A 15,471-nucleotide genomic window follows, 5' to 3' on the forward strand; every position below is an offset into this window, starting at 1 on the left:
GCCAGTTTGTAGCAACCTGGCAGATGTTTGTTGATCAGGCTTAACATTCAACATCTGTAACACAATCCCTTGGACAGGAAAGAAATTTTGCGTCATCTTGTTTTCCTTCATTTTATGAGAAAGTGTTGCCAAGTGCATTGACCTTCTTGGTGCTTTGTTGAAGTCAAGTAATTAACCTATTGGATCTTTTTATTGCCTTTGTGGCAATAAAGCTCTTGGTTAGTTGGCATGTCTCATTGATTTAGGTGTGACTTATCATTCAAAAGCCTCACTCTTTCCTTTCCTCTTCTGATTTTTCATCCTTCTCTAAATCTGATGTTTCACTTCAGAGCTTCTGGGTCTGAGTCATTAATTAATATTTTAATCTTTTCCTTGCCATTTGTGCATACTGAAAGCCAATGTCTTAATCATCTGTACCCTCTTGGCTCACAGCTGTTTCCTCAGCTTTTGGTATCTGGCATATAAACCCTTTCAAGACACTTTCTGCAAGTAAAATACCCAAAGCTACATCTGATATTTGACAGGATAATCCCAGTGGTATTTTCCATACACTCCTTAACTCTCTTGGGCACTGTACAGTTCATGTTTCCTCTTAATATTGGAGGAATGGTTTAATTGATTTTTCATTCAGCCTTCTGTCACTGACCTCTTTGTCAGACTTCATTCATTACACTATTCCCAATTTGCATTTTCTCTCTCTCTCTTTTTTTTTTTTTTTTTTTTTTTTTTTTTTTTTTTTTTTAATTTTCTCTAGAATGGGGCAAGTGCATTTGGGGGTTCAGGGAGATGTACACCCACTCCCTGGGTCAGTATGGCTCAGTATCCACTGAGGTCTATGTTCATGTGCATTCGTGCTGATAGAGGCCTGTTCTGTCTGTGTTGATATAGGCGCTGAAAGAGAAATCTGGAGTACTGCAAACTTGGTGTTTTTTCTTATGCCCACTTTTACCACAGAATGTTAGAATGGCTTGGGTTGGAAGGGACTTGAAATATCGAGTTCCAACTCCCCTGCTATGGGCAGGGACACCTTCTACCAGATCAGGTTGCTCAAAGCCCTATCCAACCTGGCCTTGAATGCTTCCATGGATGAGGCATCCACAGCTTCTCCAAGCAACCTGTTCCAGTGCCTTATCACCCTCCTAGTGAAGAATTTCTTCCTAATACTTTATCTAAATCTCTTTTAATTAAAAAGCATTCCCACATCTCCTATCACTTCAGGCCCCTATAAAAAGCCCCTCTCTCCAGCTCTTTTGTAGGTCTCCTTTCGGTACTGGAAGGCTGCTTTAAAGTCTTCCTGGAGCCCTCTCTTCACCAGGCTGAACAGCCCCAACTCTCTCAGCCTTTTCTTCATAGGAGAGGCACTCAATTCCTCTGACCATCCTCTGGACCGACTGGTTCATGTCTTTCTTGGGCTGGGCACCCCAGAGGCTGATGCAGGGTTCCAGGTGGGGTCTCACCAGAGCAGAGCAGAGGGACAGAATCCTCTCCCTGGCCCTGCTGCCCATGCTGCTTTGGATGCAACTCAGGACATGTTTGGTTTCTGGGCTGGGAGTGCCCATGGCTGGGTCATGTCCAGCCATTCATCCACCAGCACCCTGCAAGTCCTTCTCACAGGGCTGCTTGCTTATCCATTCTCTGAGCAGCCTGTATTTGTGCCTGGGATTGCCCCAACCCAGATGCAGGACCTTTCACTTGGCTTTGTTCAACTACATGAGGTTTGCATGGGCCCAGTCCTTTTGAAAAGGAAATTTCTGGGAAGATACAGTCTTGGCAGAATCCATGCCTGTGAAGGCTTTCCTGAAAATGCCTGAATCAGTGCAGCTGATGAGTGCACTCTGAGCTGCACTGATGTATTTTGCTTGTCTGGCCCTCTTCATATTAAGCTGATGAGCTCTGATCTTGTCCTTTTTGCCCACCTTGGGATATATGCAAGTCTGGTTTTTTACAGTGCCACAGGTTCCTTCCCTGAGCTCTTGCTATCAGCTGACAATGTAGGAAGAAGCAGCATGAGCAGATCCAGGGCTCTGTTAGGTTTTATCATCATCTTCTTGTCATAATCCTTACCATAATTACGTCTGGCTAACATTTAACTTCAATTGTAAGGCTTTCAAAGCTTGCTGCTCAAACTGCCTAAAACGTGCCTGTATTGTACAGTGTCACTATTAAGTGCTCAGTGTTGTGCTTGAGGAATATATTCTTTTCTCCAAGGTTTGATGTCAGAGACTTGGACTGATTATATTTTGATCCTCTTGTATGTATTGCATTAGACAATGATTTTGGAGCCCACTGTATAAAGGCTTCAGGGGTCTGTAAGCATGTGCACATAAAGACATCCTAGAAAGTATTTGTTGTAGGTTCAAACACAGCTGTCCAAATACACCATAGAATGTCACAATGACTTAAAACATAAGCATTAAAAACCTTTACTAAAGCTAATGCTCCAGAAAATCTTGTTTTACAGGATTTCGTAGGCGAAGTTTGTTAAAATGGTATTAAATAAAAACCCAAAAGTCAATGATTTGCAAAGCAAAGCCATGAACAATAATAAAATTATTCCAAGTTTAATTTTATGTCCTTAAATGCATGCATACTTACAGCTTTTCCCTCTTGATGTATATTCATTTTTATTGACATACTAAAAAGAAAATAAAAATATATCAGGTATTAGAATTTAATTCTGAAAGCTGGAGTTTCCACTTGATCAGAATTACCTTAACATGAAGAAGTAAATACTCCTCTCAGAGTCTCAGTTCAAATAATCTCAAGGTCACAGGAGGAATCTAAGGAGTAATATAAAGAAATACCTGTTCAAACTAAGTAATTTCTTCCGGCACTTAACTTTTTAAATCTCAATTTGTGTTGCATGTAGAGCATATAGCTATATATATATATGACCATTATTTTTGTTTAAAACCTATGTGTGTATATATAATACAGTTTTTTAAACACACAGAAAAAAAAATCAAACTTAGCAAGAAAATGTTAATGTTTATGCATTATTTAGTCCCAGACTTGCCAAGAAGTCTGCCCACACAGAATCCCGGCAGGTGCCAAACACATAGAAGGGCCGCCAAAAGCTGAGAGCATTGCATAGTCTCCATCTCACACTGAATCATTTAAATTCAGGTGTTAATCTCTGCCTAGTTCATTAAAATATACCAAACTGAGAAAAGAAGATACCATTTTAGTGGTGTTTCAGACTCCACAAATCTTTAGTTTTTCATGTATGTTGACTAATTTCCATTAAATTAGCTTGCAATGGTACCTAAATTTGGTTAAGTGAGAATAACCAGATTTAAAGAAAATCCTGGGAAGATGAGTCTTTGCCTTTGCTTTCTTTATAGCTCTCTGGTGCACCAGAAGTCTGTAGAGGCTTCAGAACTCATAGAAGACTTAAGGATGAATAAAACAAAATGTGTGTCCACATAAAATGAACATGAAAGAGGGATGCATGTTCTGCACTTTTACTTGAAGGTAGTGGGAATGTGCTGGTTTAAATTCACCAAACATGCTGATAATTTAAAGTCCTTATGAAAGACTTTAAAAAAGGTTTACTGTGTAAAACTGCCACATGCATAAAGATATCTAGGAATATTAGAACTTTTATGCCCTCTAAAAATATATATTTATATATATTTTAAATAATATATAAACATATAATAGTTTCTGCTTATTGAACTATAGAAAACATTGACAATCTAATCAGGCTTAATACAAATATTCTTTTATAAATCATTCTAAACTGAGATGCAGAAGTCTTAAATAAAAATTAATCTTTAATATATGTTTAAGCAAGTGGTTGTGAAAAGAGGGTTCAAATTCACCATAGACTGTTTTTTTCACCTTCACTTTAGATGGGAAGGTTCTCTCTTTGTATCTAGCACTGTTGCATCTCACCCTCATTCAAACAGAACTCTACTGGAGATAATTTGTGTTTCACAGAACCACAGAATGGCTGAGGTATCCCATCAGGTTCCACGGAAGTAGGTTTTTTCTAGTTTGGTTTAATGTGCCCTTAACTAATCCTTTGCTATGTAGGTTGTCCCAATTTCTCCACGCTTCCTCACAGCTCTCAGGGGCCTCTGGCTTGAAGGGTCACTAGTAAAGACCAAGACAAGGAAGGCATTGAGCACTTCTGCCTTCCCTGTGCCCTTTGTCACCAGGTTCCCTGCCCCATCCATCAGCAGGTCCATGGGTTTTTTTCCAGTTTGTGTGTTGCTGTTGATACACCTGTGGAAGTCCTTTCTGTTTCCTTTTACTTTCCTCAACAGATTCAGCTCCAGATGGGCTTTGCCTTTTCTCTCTCTTTCTAATTCGTTCTGGTTTGTTTCTGACAATTTAAAAGAGATGAAGGTTTTCCTCTTTAGCTCATGTCTTCAGATTACTGAAGGTTGAAATGCAGCTAGTTGTAGTTGAAATGAGAATAGCTCAGCCTCCCCTATTTATGAAGGCAATTTTAGCAGCTTCAGTTTCTTTCTGTGAGAAAAGCTCTGTGAGTTCCCCTATCAGATGTAGGAGGAAGCACATTGCAAATTGGATGAAACTGATAAGGAGAAACAGTTTCTCAGATCGTTTTAGCAAAATGAAAAAGAGAAAATGTAAAGCCAAGTCTTCCTTTCCTAAATCTCAGTGTTGTAGTTGGTAGATGACATCACCTTTAGCAATTATAGTTAGAGGTGTAAAATGCTAATGGCATATTACCCTGAAGGCATTTTGCAGAACATGCCCTGGAAGCAGGGATTTAAGAAGTAATAGAGGCACTTGACAACTCTTAATGAAAGCAGTAGCCTGAAAATCACAGATTTCCAGGCTTTTAAGTGCAGTGTTGTAAGGCTTTCAAAAACCAAGAGAGGTTCGCTAAAGCATTATTGCTTCATGTTCTTGTGAATGGAAATGAGGTCCTTTGCCTGTCTTTCGAAGTGTTAGCTGAGAGGAAAGTGTTGGAAGAAACAGCAGCAAGTTCATGCAGAAGTAGTAGGACTTGTTAGATGCAGCAGGGAACCTGGGCTCCATGGGTCAAGTTTTGCAAGGTGTAAATATTAAAGAACAACTGAAAATTATATATTGGAACAAGGAGCCAGAAGGGTGTCCTCCTGGATTTGGTTTCCTAGCAAATGCAAAACCCGAGTTTTATTTGAGATTTGAAAACCTTTTGATGAATTCTGTGCTTTGAGCACAGCTAGGGTGATTTATGACTCTGTGATGTCAATCTGTAACTGGCAGAACTTTGCTGGGTTGTGCTGCCATTTTAAATCTTTGAAGTTTCAAATGTAAGTCATCAGATTTTTCCAGTCCTTCACTTAAATCTTTTTGCAGATAAAATTTTTCTTCCAGCTGTTAATTGTGATGTTTCAGATAAATAAAAATGAAGCAAAACAAAGCAACCCCACAACCTGCTAAATAAGACTGAAATAAATAAATGTCCATTTGAGTTTCAGTTCTGTTTTACTTGCCTACTTTAATGTTGCAGTCTGCAAGTCACGTGTAGTATTTTTGACAGAAAACAAAGTTAGCAAGGTATGAGTTTCTCAAACTAAGTAGGGGTAACCAGGCTGTGCATTGAAGGGATTGTAACAGCTTCTTTTTATCAGGGCTTTAGTGGTTTTAAATAGTATATCTGTGCAAAGTAAGTGTAATCTATACTTTGTGTATTGCTCTTAATTTGAGTCATGCCAAAGCAAAGAAAGTGGGTGAATCACTGCTTGCATCTCACCTAGAAGGTTTATTAGTTGTAACTGGAGCTAGGGTGACACTGGTTGTACCGAGTTAGCAGCTGCTGTTTGATGGTTTTGTAGCACAAAGACCAAAACAGGTCAATGCTATAAGTGATTCTGACTTCCCTCACACTTGATATGCAATTATTTACTACAGTCTGTGGAGAAGCTCAGTGAAACATCCTGTAACTGCATTGCCACTGTGTATACAGATGGCCAAGTGGGATTTTGGGGCTGGTGACTTAAGGAGGAGTGAAAGGAGCTGGCCAGAGAAGGTGTGTCCTCTCTGACTGCCAACATGCTTGTACATGAAGTGTGCCCAGAACTGTGCTCTGTCCCGAGGCCAGCTGTCATGAGGGAGCTTGTGTCTGGGCTGATGAACTCTCCCAGTCTCTATGCAAGGTGCAGGTATGGAATTGCCACCTAGAAATGAACCATGGAGGGTTTTCGTTCAAAAGGATTCCTGGAGATTGTTTGGAAGAGTGTTAGCTGGGCCAGACCAGAACCTTCCCAGATGCCTTTCTAACAGTTTAAAAATATGCACAATATCAGTGCTTGAGAACATTCCCTGGAAGCATTTTAATATACAAGTATTGATACAGTCTCAATGTCTTTCAGGATGTTGGCAAAGTCTTATTTTTCACTAACCCAGAAAAAAATTACTCTAAGAAATTCAACATATATTTGCTATATGAGCATGAAATATTGCATATACTCCTGTTTCACTGTCAACTTCTCTGTGTGTTGAGCACTAATGTCTATTGATGGCCAAATCTTTCCTGACAGTTTGTCAGGAACCCACTCTGCAATAGATGAGACATAAGATCTGTTTTGGCCTGGTGCCAAGAGAAATGACAAGGGGGAAAATGTATTCCAGGGAAAAAGTACACATCATTCTTGAATCCGAAACTGCTAGTTGCAGCACCAAGCGTATTTTACAGGAAGCAAAAGCAAATTCATTGTGGTTTTCAGTTTGTACTGCACAACAATAAAAGCTCATATTTATGCAATGTTTTTATGATGCAATGGTCTTGAAAATGCAACTACAATTCATTATTAATGCCGTGCATATGCTTACATCATGATAGCTTCTCCCATTAAGTCAAAAAATGGGAATGTTGTATTCTTGAGAAGTAAGTCTGATTTCCATGTGCACAGCCACATGTCACACATTGAACTTTCTCTGTTCATGGTATCCAATTTCTCCTGGAGACTCCTCTCCTGTAACTGTCTCACTTGTGGTCATATATAGTCAGTGAATATGAGAACCTGTTCTCCCACTTTCTAATTAGAGCAGACATACTTCTGAAAGGTAATCTGGGAACTACCTCAGTACGGTGGTCAAAAATGTACCTCATTGCAAGTTTGAATTTTAAATGAAGAATATATTTTAATGCCTGACTGAAATAAGACCTTAATACCTATGAAAGCTAATAATACAACATAATTTATCTCATGTTTATTCCAGGGCACATTTTTTAAATGTCTCTTTCAGATACTAGTTTTGAAATTATCTCAGTGCCTAAAAAGTGACAATGTTTTTCTTTTTTTGCTTTTTTTTTTTTTTCAGCTGTGGGACCTACTGCTGAAGTTGCAGTTCATCATGGCATACATTGCTCCCTGGCAGATTGCCTGGGGGTCATCGTTCCATGTTTTCGCTCAGCTCTTTGCAATACCTCATATCCTTTATAAATATTTTTTTTTTTTTTTTTTTTTTTTTTTTTTTTTTTTTTTTTTTTGGCTTCATAGGATCTGAAACTGGGAAGCTGAACTGAACTCTGACTCAACCTGGTGTGTTTATTCCCACCCCACCACATTTGCAGATTACTTACTTCCCCAGTCCTCAGCACTGAGTTTTGATGCATCCAGAAAGAAATGTTGTGACAGACATATTGCAGGGCTTATGGCTGACTGAGCTCTCAAATATTAGTTTCTTTCTCACTTGTTTCTAGTTAGTATGTCAGATATAAATTAATTTTGGTGAGCCAATTTCTGCTGCAACTGTCCTGATTTTTTTTTTCAATTTTAGAAGCAGCTAGATTTTTACATTTTAATGTAAATTTTTTCATTGGGGTGCTGAGGAATATTCTCCTTTTTAGGCTTTCCACTCTGTTTTGTGAATAAGAATATATTTTTGTCAGCACCAAAGCAGTCCTTCAGAAGCAGTCTGTTTGGTGCCTGTTCCAGGGCTGTCTACAGGTTTGTGGATACGGAGAGTAAAACACAGAGTTCAATGACCTCCAAATGACCTGTCTGAAGGGTTAAAAACTATATAATGGATTTTTAGAACAAAAATTACTCAATTTAAATTCAAATTCAGTTAGATACTTGATTGAATACAGAAAGAAAACCCCAAAAAAACAAAAACCAAAAAACATTTTTACTGGACAAATTTAACTATATTGATGTTGAAGGCGTTATCAGATACTAACTTTTAATTTCTTCCTTCCCTGCTAAATAAAGTTGTGGAAGAAGAGTTGACAAAGTGGTTCTAGTTCAGACCTACTGACAAGTTCCCTTTGTACTGTTTGTTAGATATACATACTTAAGTCTTTGTCCCTTTCATCCCACAGGGTTGGGGTTTTTTCCCCTTGAGGGATTTCTTCCGTCTGCTCTTTGCTGTGAAACATAAGCAATGTTGAGTAACAATGCTTATGTTTCTAGATGGGAAGAGTAAATGGAAGCCTCAGAGAGAGGAAAGTGCACACAGAATAGCTCCCAGAGGGAAAGTTTTAGATTGTCTCCTTATAAAAGAAAAGCATTATAAAAGCAGTGATCTGTCCTAAGAGTTTTAGGTTATTTGTAGCAAATCCTTCCAGAATTTCATAACAAAAAATATTTTCATTTCTGTTGGGGAAGTATATATGAATTTATTTAGCAAAACATTTAAGATCAAAGATTATATTTCAACAAGTTTCCCGTTGGTTGCAAATATTTTCTGCAGTGGTAACTTTACTCTTGATAAAATTACCAATTAAATTTTGCAAAATGGAAAGTAGTTAAACCAGAGTTTTGTTTGTTTACAGAGTTATTGCTAAAGTGATCTAGCCTAGCTTTTTATTATTTATATTTATAGAATGCTTTGTAAATGCAAATCTGTCTTCTAAGGCAGTGCTGCAATTAAGATACTGGTTAAATGCTGAAGTTAATATTCCCACAACAGCAATAACTCTGCCTCTTTGCACAGTAATTTTATTTGTTGTTGTCATAACCCTGCAAACAGTAATGATGAATGCATGTTGCAGTTTACAGAGATACTAAACCTGCCATTTCTTTACAGAGTTAATTATTTGTGGCTCTTAATTACTTCAATCAGTTCTGCAAACAGGATGTAAATTTTTAAATTTCAAAGTGCCTGGGTGAGCTTTTGCTGCAGAGCTCAGTGATATGAGTAGTTCAGCATACTTTAATGCCTTTGAGTGCAGCATGCAGGGCATGAAGGGCAACACGTGGAGCTTTCCCTGGTTGAGGTTGTAGAGTATCCACCATTAGAAATCTTCAGGATTTTAGGTGACTGTCTATAAGGAGTCATACAGATTTAGCTGATCTTGTTTGTGGCTGCTAGATAGACTAGGTGACCCTTCAAAATCCCTCTTAATCCTAAAAGACCAGGAACAGGAATGGGCTTCAGACTTGAGGATAGACCTGCAACTTCATTTCTAGCATTTAAGTGGGTAAGATGAGGTTATGCATTTATAAATATCAGCACACTGGGAAAGTCAGTGTAGTTGGTGGTTCAAAGGCAAAGTTTACCTAAAAAAGGAACAGTGAAATTTGGGAGGGGAAAAAAAAAAAGAGTTTGTAGTTGAGATTATCCTCTTTAGGAGAGCTTCTGCTTTGGTTGTTTCAGAGTTACAGCTCTAACATCAGAAAACAGGGCCCTGTGACAGTCAATTTTCCCATCCTCTAAGTGGTTGTGTGCCTGAAAGGGACTTGTAGTAATAGCAAGTAAAAATGTGAGTTTTGAGAAACAGAGGATTTGAGCTGGCCTTACTGCATATTTTTGTGTTAAAAGAAGGGGATAGAAGATTTTCAAAATGTCAGTCTTTCACTTACTTGTTTTGAAGCTGGTTTGAATTTAAACAGATTTTTAAATGGCAATAATTGATCCTCAAAGACAATGTTTTATTTAAGAGTTGAAGAGTTTTTAGCTTTGAAGTTTTTGTTCTCAAATTTTGATTTTGGCCATGTCAGAAAAAAAATCCATATTCACAAAGAAACAAGTTCTACTTCTAGACAATGTAGTCTAACAAAGATGGTACACAGGAAACCTGGCTTGGGTCAGGTTAAAGGTCAGTGAAAGAAAGTATGCCTGTAAGTTTTTGATACTTCTATTTTCCTTAGATATAATTAAAGCATTGGTATTTAAAGTAAATAAATAATGACCTAATACAGACAAATTGGATCTCCTCAAATAAAAATACCCCTGTGACAGATAATTTCCCACTGCACACGTTAGATATACGTAAGACAGTCAGATGCTGTCACTTGCTCTCATGACACACTTACAGATATGAAACAGTTAAAATCACTTTTCACAAATCAAATGGGTAGTGTCTTCTACTGTCCATTTAGTAGAGCATTATGTCTTCTGAGAAAAAAAAAAAAAACCCTGTTGCTACTGGTTATGTCTAAGACACAAACAGTTCACAGTGGCGTGCGAAATGTCTTAGCTCAGGATGGTGGCAATTTTTAAATCAATAATTATTATATTAGTACCAACTTTAAAAAAACTTTTGTTTGCTGCCCTTATCTGTCCTCTTTGTTCTCTCTTCCTCTCTTCAGCTCCCATGCCTCCTTCCCTTATCTGACACTTGTAAATACTTGTTCATCTTTCACAGCCAGTGCTTGGTTAAGACTGCACTGTAATGTGACAGTTCAACTTTTTTGATGCACTTGCTTTCTGCTCTGTGCTCTGTGTCACTTTTTTAAACTTTAGACTCTCAGGGCAGCTCATTTTTCAATCTCTCTAATGCACAAAGACACCCTTCCAGACCACTGTCTTTTAGAAAGGTTGAGAGATTTGAAAGGTATCTTTTGGCAAATATTTGTGTCTAAATTTTGCAAATGGCTTTGAAAGCATGGCTAGCTAGCAATTCTGTGGAAATGCTGTACCAAGAATGATGCTACTTTTGTTAAAATGGGTTTTTTGTGAAGTCTCAGGGATTGTGGGACACATGTACAGTATATTGCTATAAGAGGGTAAGCTAAAAGACTCTGGTTATTGGATGATTTTACCTGAAATTTAGTTTGAGACGTGCTTGATCACTGTCCGTTGGTAGTGGTTCCTTTAGTTCATGGCTTTTTTACTTTGCAAGTCCCTCCCAAGAGAGGTGTAAGGAATGACAACTGATCTCTTATGCGAGTTTAAAAGTATTTTTCCTTAAATTTCATGGATGTGGTATGAATTAATGAAGAATTTAAACATAACATTTTATTTTCTTGGATTTATTTATGTTCCTTTTAACATGCATCTTTTTCAGTATCTTTATCCATCTCCTAACTTGCTTTCCAGCAGCCTGAAATATGACTTTACATTTGAAGTAAACTATGGATTCAGGCATTTGTTATGATGTTTATAAGTGTGATACGTACTATTCCCCTGTCCTCACCTTCTCATTTCTTACATATTTCAAAAAGTATGAAATGCTGATAATTTTTTAGCTTTTGGCCAGCATGGGATAGTAAATTCTCAGTAAGAATCAATGTGAAAGCATGACTTTCAACCAGCAGGTTGGAGTATAGAGGCTTAGTTTCTCCACCTACCAGATCATTCCAAAACAAGCAGAAGCCCACAGAATGGAACACTGGACACGGTGAAAGCAAGACTCCAGTGTGGAGAACAAATAATTTCCAAGAGACTTTTTTTTTCTCGTGTGTGTGTTTTAAACTCTGTGTCAGACTCTGGAAAGGCACTTTTATGTTACAGAAGGTAGCTTAGGTAGCTGGAAAAGGATGTTTGCTGCATTACCTATGCCTAGCGTCTGTCCTCAGGCAGAGATTAGACAGGGTCACCCCAATAGTAAAACTGTAGCATTGAAGAGCCACCGACTACGTGCTGGTAATGGCTGATTTGGCACTGCCTGCCTTCCTCCCTTTTCGTGTTAACTTAACTTGCAGTTTTCAGACTCTGCTATGCTTTTTTTTCAAACTCTGGCCGCTTCAGTCTTTTCTACACCACTCAGTCCTTTTCTGGGTAGTGTCATCTTCATCGCATCGTATGCACGACCAATCAAGTTCTGGGAGAAAAACTACAAGTAAGACTATTCACAAATTTCTGCCCATGTTATTTGTAAAGGTTTTGCTCTCATTAGTTTCATTTCTGGTGGTATTTTTTGCTTCCAAAGGTAATCCTTAAATTAGGGCATAGAGGTTAATCTTTGAATCTTGTTTCTGGTGTTTTACTTTCCCATGGTTATTTGGCTATTTCTGAAAATGTATTTAAGCAATTATCAGTATGTTGCAGATGAGGTGTCATGTTGCATTTGTTATACAGGCACACAGTAACGAAACTGTGAAAAAGAAAAAAGCAGTAAAACTCCCAGTTGTCAGCCTTTTTTATCTTGCTAGCTAGTGCTAGCAAATAAATCTGTGAAGGCTTTGGCACTAGCAGTCAGACTGCATAAATACATTTTATACTAACTTGGCTGATTAACTGCTACCCTCTGGGATGCAGCAGGTAACTCTGCAGCTGCAGAACTGTGATAGAAAGGGAAAATTGCATTGGCCGAGTCTGGGCCTGGCCTCACCAGTGAGAAGGGCCACACACTTAGCATGACTCTTGCAATGGTGCTGCTGGTGTATCTTAGTTTGAAGAGTTTTCTTTTGTTGCATTTTAGCTTGTGTCAGTGAGTGAATGTGTACTCATCTATCTATAAAGAAATTAGTCAGACAAAGCCAAGTTATATAAAGAGGTTTTGTGTTCATTTCTGTATGTGATGAGATTTGTGGAAACCTTTTGAGAGGATCTGAGTTTTATACACTGGGACTAGATCTTAACAAAATTCTCTCTCACATCTTTTTTACTGGGTCTGCAGTTTAATTCTTTCAAGGGAGCGAAGTGGAGGGCAGTTATGGAAAGGCGGGAAGCTACCACTAATCCCAAAGACAGCTATACATTTTTGGATGGAAACTTTGAACAATATTAAGTAGGAAGTGAGGATTTTAACATTTGCTACATTTTACTTCATCGGAGCATTTTGAAGTCATGCAGTTCCCTTTCTAGGTACCAGTTAGAGAGCCAACCTCTGTTGAAGGCACATAACTGCCATATAGTTAGGTTAGTGTCAAGCCTTTAGGTTATAGTCAAGGGGAATACAGGGAGTAATTTATATTTGCTTTTGGTTTGTCTAATATTTTGATTCAAAATGAACAGGGGATATTCACAGGAAGTATCTAAAAATGGTTGATACTCAATACTTTAACAAGGGTGTATGTGTGACTTGTTTTCATCAGTAGTGACCATCTGTGATTCTCACTAAGGGAAGAACTTGATGCTAGTAGTTTTGCAAAGCAAGGTAATTATACATGAACTATAAAACCTCAAGTGCAGGAAGCCAAACCCTTTTAATACTTTAATCCACCACCACTTGTCCTTTCAGAATAAGCAGCAACTACAACTTTGTTTTCAACCAGAAGGCATACGTTATTCTTTGTAAAAAACTGCTTTTTTGCTTGTTAGAAATGCTACTGTATCTTCTGTGACCTCACTTAAAACAAATACCACAACCTTGCCTCTCTAAAACCTTTCAGAAGTAGAAAACAGCCTTGTAGAAGGTTCAGGTTTGTCGTTGAAGGGAAATAAGTCTTTTCCTGAACCTGTGGCATCTCAGAATATGTACATGGAATGATTCCTAAATTTGTATTCATTTTGTCTCTAATAATTCTGATTCTCCTTTGCCGTACTTCCATTTCACATGAGGAACTAACCAGAATGAGTGAGAGTTGGACTGAAAAATTCCTGGTTTATTAAAAGGACACTGTGAAAAAGCAGAAAAAGGCAATGAAGGGGAGCAATTTAGTATTAAGAATAAGGAGATTTTTTATAAAATACTTCAAATAATTGAATTAACTGAATGGGCCTTGCCTTATTGCTTTGAATTTTGCCCTTTCAACATGTAAAAATTTCAAGGGGTAGCATCATTGCTTTCTTTTTGAGCTGTGGAGTTACATAGGATCGGGAACTTGAGCTAGAATGGAAAGTTGTTCTGGCTCCTGCACATCTGCTGTCTTTGGGCTGCGGTTCTTACAGCCAGTTGTGCACTGCAGAACAAACACATGGGGAAGTTGCTGTACAGATTTCTTTTTTGGAGTGCATTGACAGTTTCCCCAGCTCAGGGTATTTCTGGAAAGTCACAGGTTCACTGCAGTGTTGTCTGAGTTTATACAAAGCAGAAGCTCTTGGAGATTATTTTTTTTTGTTGTTGTTTCCCTACTCACTGCTTGTTGGCAGGATCTTTGCCCAGGGGAAAGCTAACTTCAATGTATTTTATATAGCTTTTTTTACTGCCTGCTTCACATACTCATTTTCAAACACTTTCTTGCTGTATTGATGACAACATTAAATTCTCATATATTAGCTACAAATAATTCATTTACACTTACATGAAGTTAGATATTGTCAGTTCCAGGGTTATTTTTTAAATAATTTCTTAATTGGAATAACTGAAACCAACTTTGACAAGCAGTCTAAGTATCAAAATTGTTTTTCTTTCAAGTCATAATTTGGATTGCTTTCTTAGATTGTTACTTCTGTACTGATTGTAATCAGTATCTGCACACTTTTCTGTTGTCAAGCAAACTTCATTCCTGTTTCACTTAAGGAAGAAAATTTTTTGCATCTCGTTTGAGCCAACAGCCTGAAATTAGATGAGGACAAAAAAAAAATCCAATTCATTTTTGGTAGAGTGAATCCAAAGTTGAAACTTTGAACTTTAGCAAGTACAGAGTACCATGTTTATTAATAGAACAGGGCTACTAGGCCAGTAGTCTGAGTGCTGAGCAACTGATCCATCTGTTACTTAAAGTGTTGGTTTGGTTGTCCCTACCTGGTGTTTTCTGAGTGCACACACATGTATCTTGTGTTTCCAGGTTTCTCTTAGTCCAATTTATCTCTTGGCTAAAGAGGAGTTTGACTCCTCAGGTTTCTTTGACTGAGCTTCTTCTAGATGATGCAAGCTGGAGCTGAAAGTCTTGGAGAATTAAAATGATGTTTGTTTTTTCAAGGAGCTGAAGGACTCAAGTGGGTAAAAAAAGAAAAAGTGATTCATTTTGCTAGTAAGCAAACTGTGAAATTCCTAACAGGCTCTTCAAAATTCAGGACTCATGCTGTGCCTGTTTGGGCTCTTGTGGTGTGTGTGCAGAGCATGGGTGTTCTTCCCTGCAGTCAGCAGATGCTGTTTGTTTTTAGTGTGCCCTTTGGTACTCACTGCAGGCAGAGTCTACTACACCAATACATCACTGAGGTCAGGGATCCTTCAGAGGAGAAAAGGAAGGGTGACTAAGAAGAAGAAAAAATAAAGCATTAAGGAAAGTTAATGAGAAAGAAGAACTCTTGCAATCACAGTTTTGCAGCTTTTGCTGTCTTTGTTGTTGAAAAGAGAGTAAAATGAGAAGCTGGGCTGCTGCTCATAAGCTGGTTACCTTGTGGGAGTTCAAGTATGAGAATTTTTCTCTCTCTCCCTCTCTCTGTTATTTTTGAATTTGTTTTTTTACAAAGGAAAGTTTACTGTGACACTGGTTTTGTCCAGCCATTGGC

General features: G+C 38.1%; 1 protein-coding gene across 1 annotated transcript in view; it reads left to right on the forward strand.

The window, feature by feature from the left end:
• The window catches only part of PCNX2 (pecanex 2), a 153,124-nt gene that overhangs the window by 85,470 nt on the left and 52,183 nt on the right, over window positions 1-15,471 (forward strand). The window contains exons 22-23 of the mRNA XM_053936997.1: window positions 7,285-7,395; window positions 11,844-11,971. Of these exons, the coding sequence (XP_053792972.1) occupies window positions 7,285-7,395; window positions 11,844-11,971 (239 nt within the window). The remainder of the gene's footprint in view (window positions 1-7,284; window positions 7,396-11,843; window positions 11,972-15,471) is intronic.

Source organism: Vidua chalybeata, chromosome 3 (assembly GCF_026979565.1).
Source record: "Vidua chalybeata isolate OUT-0048 chromosome 3, bVidCha1 merged haplotype, whole genome shotgun sequence".
NCBI lineage: Eukaryota > Metazoa > Chordata > Aves > Passeriformes > Viduidae > Vidua > Vidua chalybeata.